Below are 16,628 nucleotides of genomic sequence, written 5' to 3' on the forward strand. Positions count from 1 at the left end.
ACAGGAGCATCAAACAAAGAAAATCCATAAGGACTTGCCACATAAGAAAGCCCATGACAAAGTCAACACTGATGCAGAAGGCAATGTCTTGGAAAACCTCCAAGGACTAATGGACAGAAAAAGCCATTTAGAGATGGAACATTTTCCTGAAAAACAAAGCAATAGACAGATGAGGTAGAACAGTGTTCAATCTCAGCCTCCTCCAAAGAAAAAGATAGTGGAACACAAAGCAACAAGCCCTATGCCGCTTCATATATCACCACAGTGCATTTCACTATTGTCCACACACTCGGGTACATAGACTCATGACTTTCAGGGAGTGCCCCCAGGTAGTCCAGACCCTTGGGATGCATATGATGTTGTTCCTTTTGACTCTGGCATTTATGTGCCAGCCCCAGTCAAGGCATCACAACCAGATGACACCACTTCTTACCATAGAGTTTTACAGCTTGCAGCTCACTAGCATAATGTCCAAATGCACACCACAGTGGGAAAGGGTGATATTTTAGTAGAAACGCTTTCCAAAACTGAGCATTCTGTTTAGTATTTACCCAGGATAGGGTCAATACTCAGAGTCTCTGAGATATTTAAAGATCCAGTTAAGTCGATGGTATTAACACTTCTAATAGAGCGCAAGCACAAGCCTTCTTCCAGTGATCCTCTCTCCATTGGTGGACACCCTATGGCTGATCCCCTAGTGTTTACAACAGCTAGGAAAAGGACAGCCTCCCAAAGCACAGGTGACGCTCCTCCTCTGGACAGGGAGATAAAGCTTATAGATGTGGAGGGGAAAAGTGTGGCATTAAGACATGCCAATCATTAGTGCATGCCAAATCATTAGCCATGCTGTCAGGTTATAACAGGGCTACCTAGGATGACATGGAGGACCAGGTACAATATCTCCCAGGAAAATATAAACAAAGAGCTGAAGACTAGTTTCTGAGGGTGAGGAAATCTCTATTGGGTGCACCCTGGACAGTGCGGGTACCACTGGACGAGAATTTAATTCCCCAAATGTACTACGTAGACATACTTGTCTGCACATCTAAGGATTTAAACCAAAGGTTCAGCAACACATCTTAAACTACCTTTTGAAGGGGGAACACCTCCTTGGCCCAGAGGTGAATACTCCATTAGAAAAAAAAATGCAGAAACTGCAAAATCCATGAAGGCATTGCAGTCCACAATACCTAGGGAGCAGTCCTTTTGCAGGTTTCAGGGCAGGGGTGCAGCCAAAACTTCCACCACTGACACTTGGTGTTACCAAAAGTAACAACAAGTATACCACTGTGAAAGTGCAAGAGGCTACTATAGAGGAGGATATAAAGGAGGCAACCAAAAAAGGTATAGTTAAAGGTATTCCTGGAAAGGGAGCCTCTCCCACTAAACAATGAATCCCCACAAATTACCCCCGATCACACGGCACCTGTCGGGGGAAGACTGCAGCAGTTCCACCACCTGTAGCCAGAAAGAACATCCGACCAATGAGTGCTGTCCATCATTCAGCTCGGTTACTGCTTGGAATTCACTTCTCACCCCAAACATTCCACCACACAGACAGACCCTCAACATCTTCACCATCGCAAAGAGGAGGGAAAAGCTCTGTTGTCAAAAGATGCCATTGAACCAGTTCCAAAAGGACACTTCAGCAGAGGCTTGTATTCCCTATACTTCTTGATCCGGAAAAAGGACGGTATGCGGAGTTCAGTAGATCTCCGCCCACTCAGTCATCACATGAACAATGTAACTCGATCGATAATTCGATGGTAAAAAGGGGAAGATTATGATGGCGACTCCCCTTGGAAATGTGTGAGCATTGTGGCCATCCTTAAGGGAATGTTTTAATATTTTCAGTGGTTCTCCTATACCTACAAATGAGGGATAAAACCATGAAAATGGCCTCTCCAGCCGCAGCAAATCAGAAAATTGCCCCTCCAGCCGCAGCAAATCAGAAAATTGCCCCTCCAGCCGCAGCAAATCAGAAAATTGCCCCTCCAGCCGCAGCAAATCAGAAAATTGCCCCTCCAGCCGCAGCAAATCAGAAAATTGCCCACAGAGTTTACCAAATCTAAGACGTTACCTTCTAAAATTGTTCTAAACCAAAATAACATAAGCAATATTTAAATGAAGTTGATTATTTTCCTGTCCTAATTTTGAAGAATGCTCAGTATTTCTAAGTGAGAAGGAGCTGCTGATTTTTAGTTCTAGACAGTTTATTTACAGAAGGCTTAAAGAGAGACATCACAATAAAAAAAAGTACATAGAAATAACAGATTTAACTAGACTTTTAAGAAATAATACATAACAATGCTTACTTTCCTTACTACAGAGATGATGCAGGTGTCCTTGTGCTGTGCAGACCATAAGCTGGGTGCCTTACTGCACTTGGTGCTTGTATTTCATCAGATTTCTCAAGTTAGCGTCTTAAGCAAGCTTATATAACGCAGATCAGACATTGCTGTGTGGGTCTACATCTTGCCACCGAAATAGGCTCTTTGTATAGAATCTTCTTCCATTTTTTTTGTTCTCTGGATAAAATTACGGAGGTGTTTGCTCCTCATAATAGATCTCCTCAGTGCGTACCCTCTTGTCACCCTTATTGTATCTTCCCTTTTTCTGTTTCTTCCATGGGTCTGATCAGCTTTACTGTTTGCATTGTTCACTCCTACATCTTCTCTCAAGGGAACATCTACCCATCTCCGGAAAATGCAGCCCCTCTTCTGAAAATGCAGCCCCTCTTCTCTGTGTCCAATGACCTGGATGTGATTCTTGGCAGAGACCACTTCCTACAACCCCCAATAGATGCTTATTTTCCAGTGATTATTGAGAAAGCTGTAAAACTCGCTTGACCACTAAAAACGACATGATAGAGTAATTTCATGCTTCCCACCGTTCACCAGACACATGCAAACAGCAGTTTTGTGGTTTATGCTGCCATGTGAGCCACAGATAAGGTTTGCCATGAAGCTGTTTTTCAAACTATTGATTGAAATAATGCCTAGTGTGATGGGTACTAGGGGAGAGCTGAAGCCTGTGACTAAGGATGTGCACTGTACAGGGGTACAGATGCCAAATAATAATATCACATGAAATACAATAAACATTGACCTTTCCATTGAATTGCATGAATATCTTGCAAAGTACCTTTTGGAAAGAGGTGCACGGTATGAATAAATACTAGAATAAAAGGCACATGATATTTTTAAGTGGGAATTCAATAAGGAGTGCAGTACACACGAGGTAAAGGAGAGACAAAGGGCTATGTACTAACATTAGAAATACTGATTCCTTAATTGGGATTATATCCGAATCGCAATTAGGAAATAATAGCGATTCCTAGTACCTCGCAAATCGACCCACCTAATGAATATTAATGAGGTAGGTTGCAGTTTGCAACCCATTAGCAATCGCGGCCATCACAGTGATAGGAGCCTGCTGAGGTCTGCGGACCACAATGTCTGTGATGTTTTTTTAAAAGAACATTTTTTTTTTAATGCCGCCCATTCTCCATAAAGCAAAATGGGATGGGTTTAAAAAAAAAAAAAAAAAACACTTTGAAGTTTCTTTTATCAAGAGTAGTCTGTGGGACCACTGCCTGCTCTCATAAAATATATTTTTTCTATTCTCAAATGGGAAGGGGACCCATTGGACCCCTTCCCGTTTGCAAATGGGTTACCACCTCCTTCATGGAGCTAATGTATAGTATTAATGTTTTGCGACCAGAAGTCTGTCTTAGAACATTAATACACCCCATTCAGATTCGGTATTTGGAAGAGACCCCTTAATACCCCTCTTCGAAATACCAATTCACTAACACAAATTGCGAAATCGCAGTTTGTGCTTTGTACATATGTAAAAGCATGTTTCCAGTCTGAAATGCGTTGTACACGTGGCTCAAAGTGTGTGTGTGAGAGCAGAGAGAGGGGTAGGGTGAGTAGTATGATGTAAAGTGCGTCTCTTGCAGGAGTAGGGAGCGCAGGCTGAGTGAGGGGTGAGATCTTGTAAGAAGAGGATGGCGAAGTGGATGAGGAGAACGCGAAAATGCAGAGCATAGAAAAATGTTGACGGAGAGGGGAAGATGAAATATTGCGAGCGTGGAAAATTAAGACAACCCAAGGGCGAAGAAAAGGGGGAGTGAGTAAGACGGTTTGAAATATTGTCAAAAGAAAGGCGCAGCAAGTATGGGGGGGGTTAGGAGCTCAGTAGAAATGCAAGATAAACAGGGAAGGAGAAGTGGGTAAGAGATACAAGGAGGGGACTCTCTGACAAGGCAGTGAAGGTAGACCACAGTAGACATGCATGTAGGCAGTGAGGGTTGAGAGTGGAATGGCGCTGGAGAGAAAAAGAAACCGAAACATAGGGTAAGAGGACCTGTGCATGAGGTTTGAGAAGGTGCTGAGTCACCGAGTTAAATCGAGCTATGGAGGACCGAAGACACGAGAACCTGAAGCTAAGGGAGGGGGCATCCAAGGATCGTCCCAGTGGACAGGGCCGGCTTTAGGGCAGTGGGACTGGTGCGGCCGCACTGGGCGCTGACCTGTGGAGGGGGCGCTGACCTGTGGAGGGGGCCCTGACCTCGCGGGGGTGCTGTGTTTAGCAATGACTTATGATTGGAGAGAGAGGAGGGGCACTTTTGCTCGGTGGTAGTGAGAAAATCCGAGGTGGCGGTCACAGGGTATGGGGGTGCCAAAAATGATTGTTGCACCGGGGTCACCAGCGCTAAAGCTGCCTCTGCCCGTGGGTGTAGCTGAGTTGTGTAGATGTGCGGAAAATGATGAAGTGAAGGGGGAGAGAGGGTCACCTGTAATCTGGGTTGTGATTCTGTTTATCTTTATTTTTTGCAGCAGCCTTACTCCCAACCGTCCAACTTCCCCGAAAAGTGACTCTGAGCTGGAGATCAAAGGCCCAGACCTCTCTCCTAGAGGAGCGGAGTCGCACATGCAGTGGAACTGGGGGCGACTTCCTCAGGTGAGAGTGGCATCGGGGCAGGTAACATCATGATTTTGCAGGCTCACAATTGTTTTTTGGGGGGGTGGGCGATAAATGCAAGTTTGTGCTCAAAATGGCATTTGCGGGCCCACAGTGATGAGTGCATGCTGAGGAGAGTTTATCAAGTGTGTCTGCAAAGGTCCACAGTTACAAAATAAATAAACGTGTCAATGCAAAGACTTGGAGGCGATTGCCATTCAGAGGCTAAACGTCAAAATGCAACATTTCACAAATGACGGACAAGCTTCCCTGAGTTGTGGGACATCCATCACTACCTAACGTAACTATACTTCCCTAGATGTCCTAACCGTAGTGTAACTGTAATTGGATTTATATAGCGCTTACTGCTCCTGACGAGGTGCTGGAGCTAGACACATTTTGTGAGAACGTCAATTTCTCCCTTTCCTCAGTCCCTTCTGCTTTGCCATGCCAACTGATATTCATTGCAGCTATACAGTTGGGATCCCCTAGCTGCCCCGATAACGACTGTTATCTAAACTCCCCTAAAACAGGCGAAAGGACAGAGCCTAAAAACTATGGTCACATACTTCTCAAAAAACCTTTGGCAAAGACACACAGTCCTGCATTGGATTCCAGCCTTTTGGCTTTGTAAATTCATGTTTTGTTTCATCATTGCTTTCGCAAAGCTGCTGGCCCCGCCAGTTTGACAAAGATGCCTAAAAGCAATTGGTTATTTGTCTCGGAAAGCACACATTTCTATAATAGCCTTTTGCATTAACGGAACTACTTTGTACATGGATGTGTTCCTTGTGACCGCGCAGAATGCTGTCACTCACAGGAAAGTTAGCCAGTGGCTGAAGTGGGCCGACCCCATGCCCAACAGCCTGTATGCTGTAGCCAGTGGAAGAAAAATGTGACTGTCAGAACCGCAGACCAATAGAAGAAGAGGGCTGCCTGAAAGCTTCTTTAAGTAGGCGTGTGTATTTATATTTAGTATTATATACCACTACAAAGGGGCAGTGGGGGGAATACCCCCCCCTCCGAATATTTGGGTAAAAATGGCAAAAATGATGCATTCTAAAACACATTTTTCTTTGTATATTCAATTGCATTGGTTTATAAAGCATAGTAAATGATGACCTTACAGTGCACCAGGATATGCCAATTTTTATTGGGGCTCTTCAATGATTCCCTCACTATCACCCTTCAACAGTGCATCTCATCTCTCCATAGTACAGGAAAAAAACCTTTCTAACCTAGTTTGCATTATCATTGTAACTTATTAACTGCACACTAACAAACGGATCTCTGTGACAAAAACAGTAACCCACTGAGCTATGCACATAAAATACTGTTCTGTGCTCTGCATAGTACTCCCTATTTGCAGCAGGCATATTAACCCTCTGTGCTACCTTGATTCAATAAAAACTGCCATTAGACAAAACTCTGAACTTTCTCCAGCTGGTACATTAATCACCAGAGTTAACTTGGCACTTTTATTGTGGCCTGAAAACTTTTGGATATACAAGCAACTCTGCAGTGCTTTTACAACTGCTGCACTGCTGCAAAACCAGCCCCCAGTAACAAAAGCGGCCCCAGCCTCCCGGGGAACACCTGAGGACTAGTCCAGCCAGTCAGCATTGTCGACAATTGGGTGTTGAAGACTGGCACGCCACAGGCAGTTGCCTCCCACCTTCAGACTACAGCAAATATTCTGCATTGGCTGGGGTTCACTATCAATGAGCTTAAGTTAGACCGGACTCCCTCTCAGACGCTCCCTTTCAACTGAGCTTTTCTGGGCATGATGCCGTTTTGGGCTTGTCCTCCTGAGCGAGCGATGAGTCCAGGATATTTAGGATATTATACAGATGTTTCAACCTCTATCCTGGATTTCGGTGAGACTGAGTCTGAGGCCGCTGGGCCTCATGGCCTCCTACATCCTGCTAGTAGCACATGCCCGTTGGCATATGAGGTCTCTGCTGTGGTACCTGAAGTTCCTGTGGGCGCAGCATCTGGGGATTCTCTCCGACATGGTCCAGATCTCGGAGGGAACGGCTAAAGACTTGCAGTGGTGGCTAACGAACCGCGATTTGGTTAGTGGCTGACCCCTCTCCCTTCCCCAGCCAGAACTGACTGTAGTGACAGATGCTTCACTCCTAGGCTGGGGCAGCCATCTAGGAGAGGAGGAAATCCGAGGACTCTGGTTTCTGGCAGAATCCTGGCTCCACATCAATCTGTGTACACTTCAGGCAATCCGATTGGCATTGAAAGCCTTTCTTCCTTCAATCAGGAAGTCTGGTACAGGTGTTCACGGACAACATCCCTGCCATGTGGTATTGCAACAAACAGGGCAGGGTGGGGTTGTGGACCCGTTGCCAAGAGGCTCTGTGCATCTTGATCTGGCTGGAACACCAGGGCTTATCCCTAGTGGTTCTAAACCTGGTGGGCTATCTGAACGCCAGAGCGGCAAACTCAGCCGTCAATGCCTAGCGGATCACAAATGGCTTCTCTGTCCGGAGATGGCGATGGGTCTCTTCCAAGAATGGGGAGAGCCTTGGTTAGATCTGTTCCCCTTCACCGAGAACGTGCAATGTCCACAGTTTTACTAACTAGAGTTTCCAAGCCTGCTCTCACTCAGACGTTTTTCATCTTGAGTGGAGCTTTGGCCTCCTATACACCTTACTGCCAATGCCAGTCCTGCCAAGAGTCCTCAAGAAGCTCGGGAATGACTAGGCCCAAGTCATTCTTGTGGCTCCGGATTGGGCACAGAGAGTCTGGTATCCCGAGCTGTTGAGCATCAGCATGGGTCCTCCAATGAGGCTGCCTCTTTGGGAGGATCTCCTGTCACAGCAGCAGGGCAGGGTTCTGCACCCGAAGCTGAAAACACTTAATCTTCATTGGTGGATATTGAGTGGTGACGGCTGACAGTTTTCAACCTTCTGCCTGAAGTCTGCAATGTTATCGTGGCAGCCAGGCGTCCCTCCACCAAGACGGTATACACCTGCTGTCAGAGCAAGTTTGTGGCATGGTGAACAGATACAAACAATACTCTTTCGGTGCCACTTTCCCAGGTTCTTTTGTTTATTCTTTCCTTAGCCCAGCAGGACTCTGCTTTGGTCACAATAGAAGGTTATCCTTCTGCCCTCTCCTCATTTATGTGGTTTCCAGATAAGCCATCCCTTTCAAGTCTTCTATTGTACATAGGCTTCTGAAATGTCTTCAATATATGTTCCCACCAGCACCTTTCACTATGCTGCAGTGGGACCTCGAGCTAGTTCTTACATTTTTGATTTGTGCTCCCTTCAAGCCACTACATACCTGTCCACTCAGACTTCTTACTATAAAAATGTCCTTCCTAGTGGCAATAACATCTGCCTGGATGGTCAGTGAGTTACAGGCACTGTCAGCACATCCTCTGTACCTTAACATCTACCTAGACAAGCTGGTACTTCAGACTAGAGCATCTTTTCCCACCAAAAGTGGTAACTCCCTTTCATATAAGCCAATCAGTCACTCTGACTACCTTTTACGCTCCGCCTCACCTCTCTAAAAAGAGGATAACCTCCAACCACTGGACCCAAAAAGAGCTTTGTCGTTCTACATTGACCGCACAAAAGAGTTCCGGGTGGACGATCAACTCTTCGTGGGTATGCCAGTGCAAAGAAAGGAAAAGCAGTGCAGAAACTGACCAGATCATAATGGATAGTGCTCTGCATTGAGATCGGCTATGCTATGGTCAAGAAACAGCCTCCTGAAGGGTTGCCAGCTCATTCTACTAGAGCTAAGGCTGCAGCCACTGTGTTACTTTGCGGAGTTCCTGTTGTTCTGGGTGTATGTCAGGCAGCAACGTAGGCTTCCTTGCCCACGTTTACTAAGCACTACTGCCTGAACAGTCAGGTCCGATGTGACAGTCACTTTTCCGATTCGGTCCTACAGGACTGTTTAGTCTAATCTGTATTGCCGTCCTCAGGGCAGTATTGCTTGGGTACTTATCCTAAGGTAAGGAATCTGCGGTTGGAAGTAACTGGTTTATCAGATGAACCAGTTACTTCCTTTAGTAACGATTTATCTGGTAGAGATTCTATCTAGCTGCAGATTCCTTACCAACTCACCCACCCCCCTGTCTGTGAATGGATTTCAAAGTTAAAGTATTATTCCCCTTTACGTACCAGTATTCAGTGTTCTTTGTGGCTTGGCACGTCTGTCATAGAAAGTTTCGAAAAGAAACTGACAGAGTGCTGGAGTGGCGCCCTAGGCATCGTGCATGCCTCTTCCTGCGCGGACTATGGTGACAATGTCATGTGGAGCCAAACTATGCCACCTACCGCCTCGCGTACTGCTCACCAAAACATTTCCGGATCCAGCCTAATTCCTGGGGAATATTGTAAGGTAAGGAGCCTACGGCTAGATAGCCTCTACCAGATAAGGCATTATCAAAGGTAAGCAACTTGTTCATTAATTCCTTATTTGGTTAGTGCTTTTCAGCCGACCTTACTTTACTTTTTTTCTATACTCACGTGGGTTGTATACTTGTGTTTGGACCCATGGTTTGTACTCCATAATAAATATTGATTACATTCTAATCTGCCCAGTTGCTGCTTCCTCCGGGACGATTACTCTGGTCCGTGGAACCCATCTAGTTAATCGTTATGTGTTTCTAGCTGTCCTGCTAATTCACAGCCCAAGCACCCCTTGTAGCTTCATTTCAGTTTCTGCTTTGGTAGGCTGCATGAATAAATCCTCTCACTGTTGTACGTGTTCAGCTCAAGGGCATATTTACCTTTTTTTCTAATACTACAAAGCTGTCATTTCTATAAACTGCCCCACAATAAAGGGAAGTGTATAAAAGATTTTTTTTTTTTCCATGAATCTAAAACTGCATACACCGAACAAAATTGTACACAAGAAAATATATTATGGGAAAAGTAAATTAAAGATCCAGTTTGAAATGCATGTAGCATACTGTCCTGAGTTGCAGCAGGGGCTGTAGAGCAACCAGAGAGGACACTGACTAGAGAGCTGCTAGAACCTCGGCTACGAGCCCTGTGGTGAGGCATGAGTAGATGTAGGCAGTGGTGCAGATTTGAGTAATTCCTAACTTGGTCTTGCTTCCTAGCCTGTGTGCATGGAAGGTAGCCTTAATTCAAACAGCCGGGCAAGTGCCAAACAAAAGAGCAGCCCCTCTCCCATCTCAAACTGGCAGCAAGCTCATCACCAAGCCTTATCGAAGACTAAAGATCCACCCACTGCCCGCTCCACTTAACACCTTCAAGAGCGGATACAAGAAGAAGCGGTTTGAAGGGAAACCCTTTGCAAAGATAAGTGAAAGAGCGCTGTTGGGAGGGTGTCCCTTGGTAGATCAGAGGATATGCAGCCTACTTTTACATTTTAAGGTTTGAAAGAGAAGCAGACACTTCCGTTGCCCCAGCAGTTGCTCTTGAGAACATTTGGAAAAATGTCAAGATCCATATTCGCAGTCTGTAACTATCAATAGTATCAACGCACCGACCACACAAATAACTTACAAGCTGAAAATCCATTTATCGTTTGAAAAACTGGGTGCAAATCCAGGCTCTTCCCTCTACTCGAATGCTATAGTATTTGATGCATTAAACTGATTTTGCACGCCTTATTTGTTTCCCCTTTCATTTTTAAAGGTTTCAAAGTCTGAGAGGCCTGAACCCCCGATCTCAGCCCGGAACAGCCCTCGGATCACGACGACCGCCTTAAATACCTCTGCAACCATTCTGAGCAGTCCCACAACAATCCTCACATCAATTCAGCCCTGTGAATCCACCCATTTCCGTGCAATCACGGACGACTCCTCTGAACCCCACAGTCAGTCTGACTCCCCAGCATCTATAAGTCCTCCCTTGCTCTGCCGGCCAGAGCCAGTGTTTGTAGACGGGGCCAGGGTAAAACTCCAGCAGGAGGAGCACCCTCCCTCTGATGTGGGTAATGGTAGCTCACAAGGATCCCGCCTAACCCCAGAGGAGGAGCAGAGAGAGGAAATGCTAGGGGCAGTAGCAACAGCATCGACCGGGGAAGAAGAGAAGGTTGATGATACCTTAAAACTAGTCTTCCACACAGATGAGCCTCGCCAGCAGGAGGAGCAGCCTGGGAATCAGACTGAAATAATAGAGGATTCCAAGCCTTCCCAGGACAACACCTCTGTTGGACTGAAGCCTGAACAACCGAGGAAAAAAGGTCTGTATCCGAATGAAGCCACTCATTTAAGGCCTCACATTTCAAAGGGTTTTTGGATAGAGCACTATGATTCCAGTCTGTTTTTCTTTATTTCAACCCACTTAGCCTGCTGCACTTTCCGTCCTTTCTCCCACAAAGGTTCTTTTTCTCTCTTTTCGGACATCTTGTCATGGGCTTATATTTTTTGTGCGTTCTTTGCTTGTCTCATTTTGCTTTCGGTTTACTTATTAACTAGCATGCAACACATACCTTGGCACTCTGTCTTAATTGCTGGTGTGCCCATGTCAGTTTTTTTCTTGGATAATATGCATTAACTGTTTTCTTTCCTGTTTCCCATGTAGGCTATCTGAAGAGAAATCAGCATCTTGGACCCTCTGATATCTACCTTGATGACATCTCCAAGCTCACCTCTGATGAGATTGCACTTTACTTCCCAAAGAGGTCTGTTGGAGGGTGTAAGAGGGCGTGCAAATAGTAACTAAACAGGAGGAAATGGAGTTTTGTACTCTTTTGTTGAACTCACTCAAAATTATGAACAGAATTCAGAGCTAGCTTGAGATTTGTCTTGGGTTTCCCTTGATTAGAACAAAGACGTGGAGGTTTTTAATACAAGTGTTAAGATCTCCTTACCAGGATAGTAAGCATATGGGGGGGAACTGGACTCAAGATCATAAGTGACAATAAGCAATTATACAAAACTGTTTCAGTTAGCACAAATCAATGGATTGAGTTGCAGCTCTTCTGCAACTGATACGTGTTGTAGGGAGATCACCTTTGGGTCGTCTGTGTTTATTTTTGAGGATTACTTGTTTCGCACTTCACTATTTCTCCATATGAAATACACCACTTGGCTGATTTGTGGATTTTGATGTGCCAGGGAAAAAATATGTATGAAGGTGAAAACACATGCTCTGTATTGTGTTCACTTGCCGCCAAAATCCTAACAAGTCTGAGGGTAACCGTGCAGTTTATTTACTGGCATATATAAAATGAACTCAGAAGTGCATTTCTGGGAAATGCTTGTACTATTTTTAATCTCTATATGCTTCACAAATCATTGTATTGTGCAAATAGTGAACATTCCTTGACCATGTACAGCGTGATACGCATGAAGCGCCAGAATCTTCTTCAAAAAGGAAAGCTTTTAGAATCTTGCTATAACCCATATGCCATGCTTTATTTCTAATACTGAAGAGTCAAGAGTGGCACATATGAGTTCTCACTATATATACAAGTGTGCCCCTGGGTGTTAGTTTAACCATGGTGACAGTGAGTAACCTCTTTGAAATTGTGCATTGATTTAGGGGTTGGCTTAAGTGAGTAAGCAGACCTGATTGATACAGGGAAGTTTTGGGCAGAGAAATATGTTGGATAAACCAAGTATTTTAAACTTTATTTGTAGACCACTTAGAGCCTGTAGGGCTCTGTGTGTTAAGGCCCTGTTTTCCCTGAAGTGATATCGCAAGGGAAAGGCGGAATTTGGCTTTTCAGTAAGGGGTTTAGAAAAGAGTATGGAAGGATGGCAGACAGAGTTGGCAGACCTAAGATGAAAATTGACCAGTGCCTCTTTTTTTTTTATAATTCTTTTTATTAAGAGTAGGAATCAAGGTTACAAGGCAAGAATACAATGCAGTCAAATGTCTTGGTTAATCATGATACACATATCAGTACACAGCATGATCAATTGGTTACGGGTGATTTGCGCATTTACTATGTTGGTTCCTCTTGAGCTCTATATCCCTCTATATTTATTCCATTCGTTCCAAATGCGGACCCATTTCTTAGGACATCCCCTGGCCACATAAACATACTTTTCCCGAAACATGCACCAGTCCATGTCTTTCTTCCAGGCACTTACCGCTGGAGCCTGCGACGCCCCCCATTTCTGGGCTATGTTACGTTTCGCTATCATCAGCCCCAATGTGACCCAGGCCATCTGTGTGTTGTGTAGGTCTGTGGGTTCCCATGCATTCAATAGGCATCTCTTAGCTTCCAGCGAGAGAGCCTGATGTAACACCTCTCCCATAACCTCATGTATTTTCTTACAGTACCTCTGGACCAAGGGGCATTCCCATAGTATATGCAGGAAGGTGCCTACGTGTCCACAGCCCCTTCTGCACCCTTCATCTGTCGCTCTGCCCATTCGTACCATCCCGGGTCCTGTGATATAGATCCGGTGTAAAATTTTAAGTTGCACCAGCCTCAATTTTGCTGACATGGCCACTTCCCGCAGTGAAGACACGGCTGCCACCCAATCTTCCTCGTCTAGGATTATACCATCCCCTTCCCACTTCTCTCGCAGTTTCATTAGGGGATCTGCAGAATGGTTAACTAACTTTTTATGTGTAAGCGAGATGGCCTTTGTTGGAAGATAGCCATCAAGGAGTCTGTCCTCGAGGGGGGTGGCTTCAGGGGGGGTCTCCCCCTTTGGGAGACAAGAGTATAAGGCGTGACGGACTTTAAGGTATCGAAAGTGTTCTGTAGAGGCAAGCTCGAACTCTTGCTGCAGAGTGGGAAATGACTTGACCTCCCCCTTTGCCCATAGGTCGCCCACTTTTGAGATGCCTATGAGGTCCCATTTGTCAAAGCCTTTAGTGGACCAGAGGTGCCCGAGCTGTTCCGAGGCCCATATTGGCGTCGCCAGGGTTATCTTGCGGTCCCATCCCGTGCTCCTGGTGGCTGCCCTCCAGACCTGTATTGATTGTTTGGTTGGTCCGGTTAGTTGGCGACCAGTGCCACTTTTAATGCAGGTTGTAGATTCTAGGGAAGGAAAGAATGAAACCACCTTAATTAAACTATCTCAAAGCCGCTTTCAAAATAAAATGAATCTGGGGACATAGTTTAAATTTTGGCATGAACCAAACCCTGTTTTACACCAACATGTAGAAAGAATGTTGTGTGATGTAATAATGAAAGGCTGTGATAAGTTATCTTTTCTATTGCCTTTGCATAGAAGGAAGGTATGAATTTGATTCAGTTGAAGACAACTGGTGGCCTTCCAGTTTTTGTGATTTACAGTCAAACATTTATACGATCAGGTTGAGCATGTAATCTGCCGAGATGGATCCGCTGCCATCTATCTTCCATGTATATACGATATGTAACTTTCACCTGGGAGATGACAGATAATATGGGGTGAATGTTTCAGAGGAGCGAATGCCTTGAGGTTCATCAAATGAGGCAGAAGTAGTAGAACAAAAACTAAATGAAGGTTATGAAAATTTCCAGACAAGAATTTGAAATCCAATTGCCACCTCAGGGTGGAAGATTCATCAACTTGAAGGTGTCAGACAATTCCCACATAAAAAAAAATAGAGGGCAGTTCTCTCTCCTCCTTTGGAGGGATGTTTCTACTGGCAGTTGTCAGAATTGTCTAAGAACTGATTGATGACAATCAAACAGTTTGTGGGTTATTGCATATTAGTGTTTGCAGCTTGTTTTAACGGAAATAGTTCAGGATCAGATAAGAACTAATACATTGAAGAGGGTCTATGGTCAGTTTCTTTTTATTAAAGTATACAAACAATAGCATGTTATGCAAAATTGTTAAGTTGATTTCCACAAAAGGTATGTTAATAACTCGGCAATTTCAGGGTACTAGAAGTAAAGCGCATTATTTGACACGTGTGAAGGGAAGCCAGAAGGTGTAATAGTTTGCAATTAGTGTGTTAAAGGCTTCATACACTTTAGTTACAGTGAAAAGGGATCATTTGAAGGTTCTGCAAAGTAGGAGAGTAGGGTATAAATATGTGAATATAAGAATTTATGCCGAATTTTTTCATCGGAGTTAGGGTCTAAACTTTCATGTTACTTCTGTTACTGGAAACTGGAAGGGATGTGATTGATGCATTGAGATTGCATTTTTTTTTACTGATTTACTGGTGACTCAATTTGCTTTCCTGCTTTTTGTTGCCGCCTTTGTTATCCTTATGAGCGTTACCTTTCATGTAAAAGGCAGTATAGAGAGGTCAGGTGGTTGCAGCTGGGCAATAAGGATCTTATAAGGGCTTGGAGATCACTCTTGAAGTGATGATTCCCTCTAATCGATAAATCCATAATGAGTTCTTCATATGTGAGTATTCGTATAAGTACAGTGTTGCTGCAAGTTTGTTGACTATGACCTAAAATGTGTAGTATTGTAGGATTCGTCAGCTCAGAAGATGTAAATATTCTGAGTGGGTAAAGGTGGGTTTTGAGAAGGTGGAATGGAATAGCAGAGGTGAAAAGTGAAATTAGATGTAAGTTACAAGCAAACACTTCTCCTCCTCCTATGATTACGCCATTGCTTCTGCTAAACCACTGCTCAAAAGGATAAGATCCATGAAATAAAACATTGATGTGTCAGAGGTTGATCTATATATACAGAATAATTATCAATATGTGTCTGCAATAAGGAAGTATGTCAAAGAGATGCCTATAGTAAAGCAGGAGCTTAATACGGTATATTCAATAAGAGACTTGGCTTTCTTGTACAAGGGACTTCGGCTGCTTTAGTGATATCCGAATCTGCAACAGCAGCTTAGGTGTTATTTAGAGCTCAGATGGTGATACTGATGGAAATGAAGGGAATTATGCATGAAAAAGAACAATTGACAAGGGAATCCTCCAGGGACTAGTGCTTTTAGGTGAGAAATTCTCAAGAGGATTGTGGTAGAGGGATCTAGGATGAGGGAAGCCTTGGCATTACAGGTTTCACACTGGGACATAATACCTTGTTATGTCTCCCCTCACATGCCAACCTGATGTGTGTCCACATTTGGATCACAAGATGAGTGGTTTGTGAAATTCACTTGTACATGCTTCATGTGTGGGGCTGCTGATGGTAGGTTCCTGAATAAGTTGGGCCTATCAAGCAAGGGAGTCTTCCAGTTGGTAGTGGTTTGTCCTTGCATACAGCAGGGACATCTTGGGATAGGCCTTTAGAAGGAACCTGGCCCTACTATTTCTAGAAAGCTCTCCTCTTATTTGAAGTCTTAAACTTCTAGTTTTCACCTACCTGTTTCACAAGCAGTGTCAGTAATATGCGTTATTTCACAGTGCTTCTGTGCAATCGGTATTAATTTGTTAATTTTAAGAAATTGCCTTGCTGGTTTGATTTGCTGTTCAATAACTTGAAAGTGCAGTTAGAGATGACTTTAGATCTTTGTTACATTTTCCCCCAAACATCATTAAACAGTATCTATTTATCCTTAACTAGTGATGGAGATCCTCCTAACAAGCCTTGGACTGAGGCAGGCTGTGTCACTCAAGACCAGTTTGCCAGCCCGAACGATAGTGGGACTGAAAATTTCTCTGACCCATCTGGGGATCAAATGGATGGCATTGCCCTCTCTATCTGCGGAGGCTTGGGGGACAACAGGGAGATCTCTCATGGTAAGTGTTGTAATCACTGGTTAATTAACAGGAACTTTGTGGTTGGCCTGCTACTGTTTTGAGTTATAATGGGGTTGTGGAAGTCATACCTTATATGA

General features: G+C 44.3%; 1 protein-coding gene across 6 annotated transcripts in view; it reads left to right on the top strand.

Moving 5' to 3' along the window:
- The window catches only part of LPIN3 (lipin 3), a 319,561-nt gene that overhangs the window by 232,366 nt on the left and 70,567 nt on the right, over positions 1-16,628 (top strand). For all 6 annotated transcript variants that reach the window (XM_085619183.1, XM_085619184.1, XM_085619182.1 and 3 more), the window contains 4 exons: positions 4,845-4,968; positions 10,608-11,157; positions 11,499-11,598; positions 16,355-16,530. In XM_085619183.1, coding sequence (XP_085475309.1) covers positions 4,845-4,968; positions 10,608-11,157; positions 11,499-11,598; positions 16,355-16,530 — 950 coding nt within the window. The remainder of the gene's footprint in view (positions 1-4,844; positions 4,969-10,607; positions 11,158-11,498; positions 11,599-16,354; positions 16,531-16,628) is intronic.

Source organism: Triturus cristatus, chromosome 7, assembly GCF_964204655.1.
Source record: "Triturus cristatus chromosome 7, aTriCri1.1, whole genome shotgun sequence".
Lineage (NCBI taxonomy): Eukaryota > Metazoa > Chordata > Amphibia > Caudata > Salamandridae > Triturus > Triturus cristatus.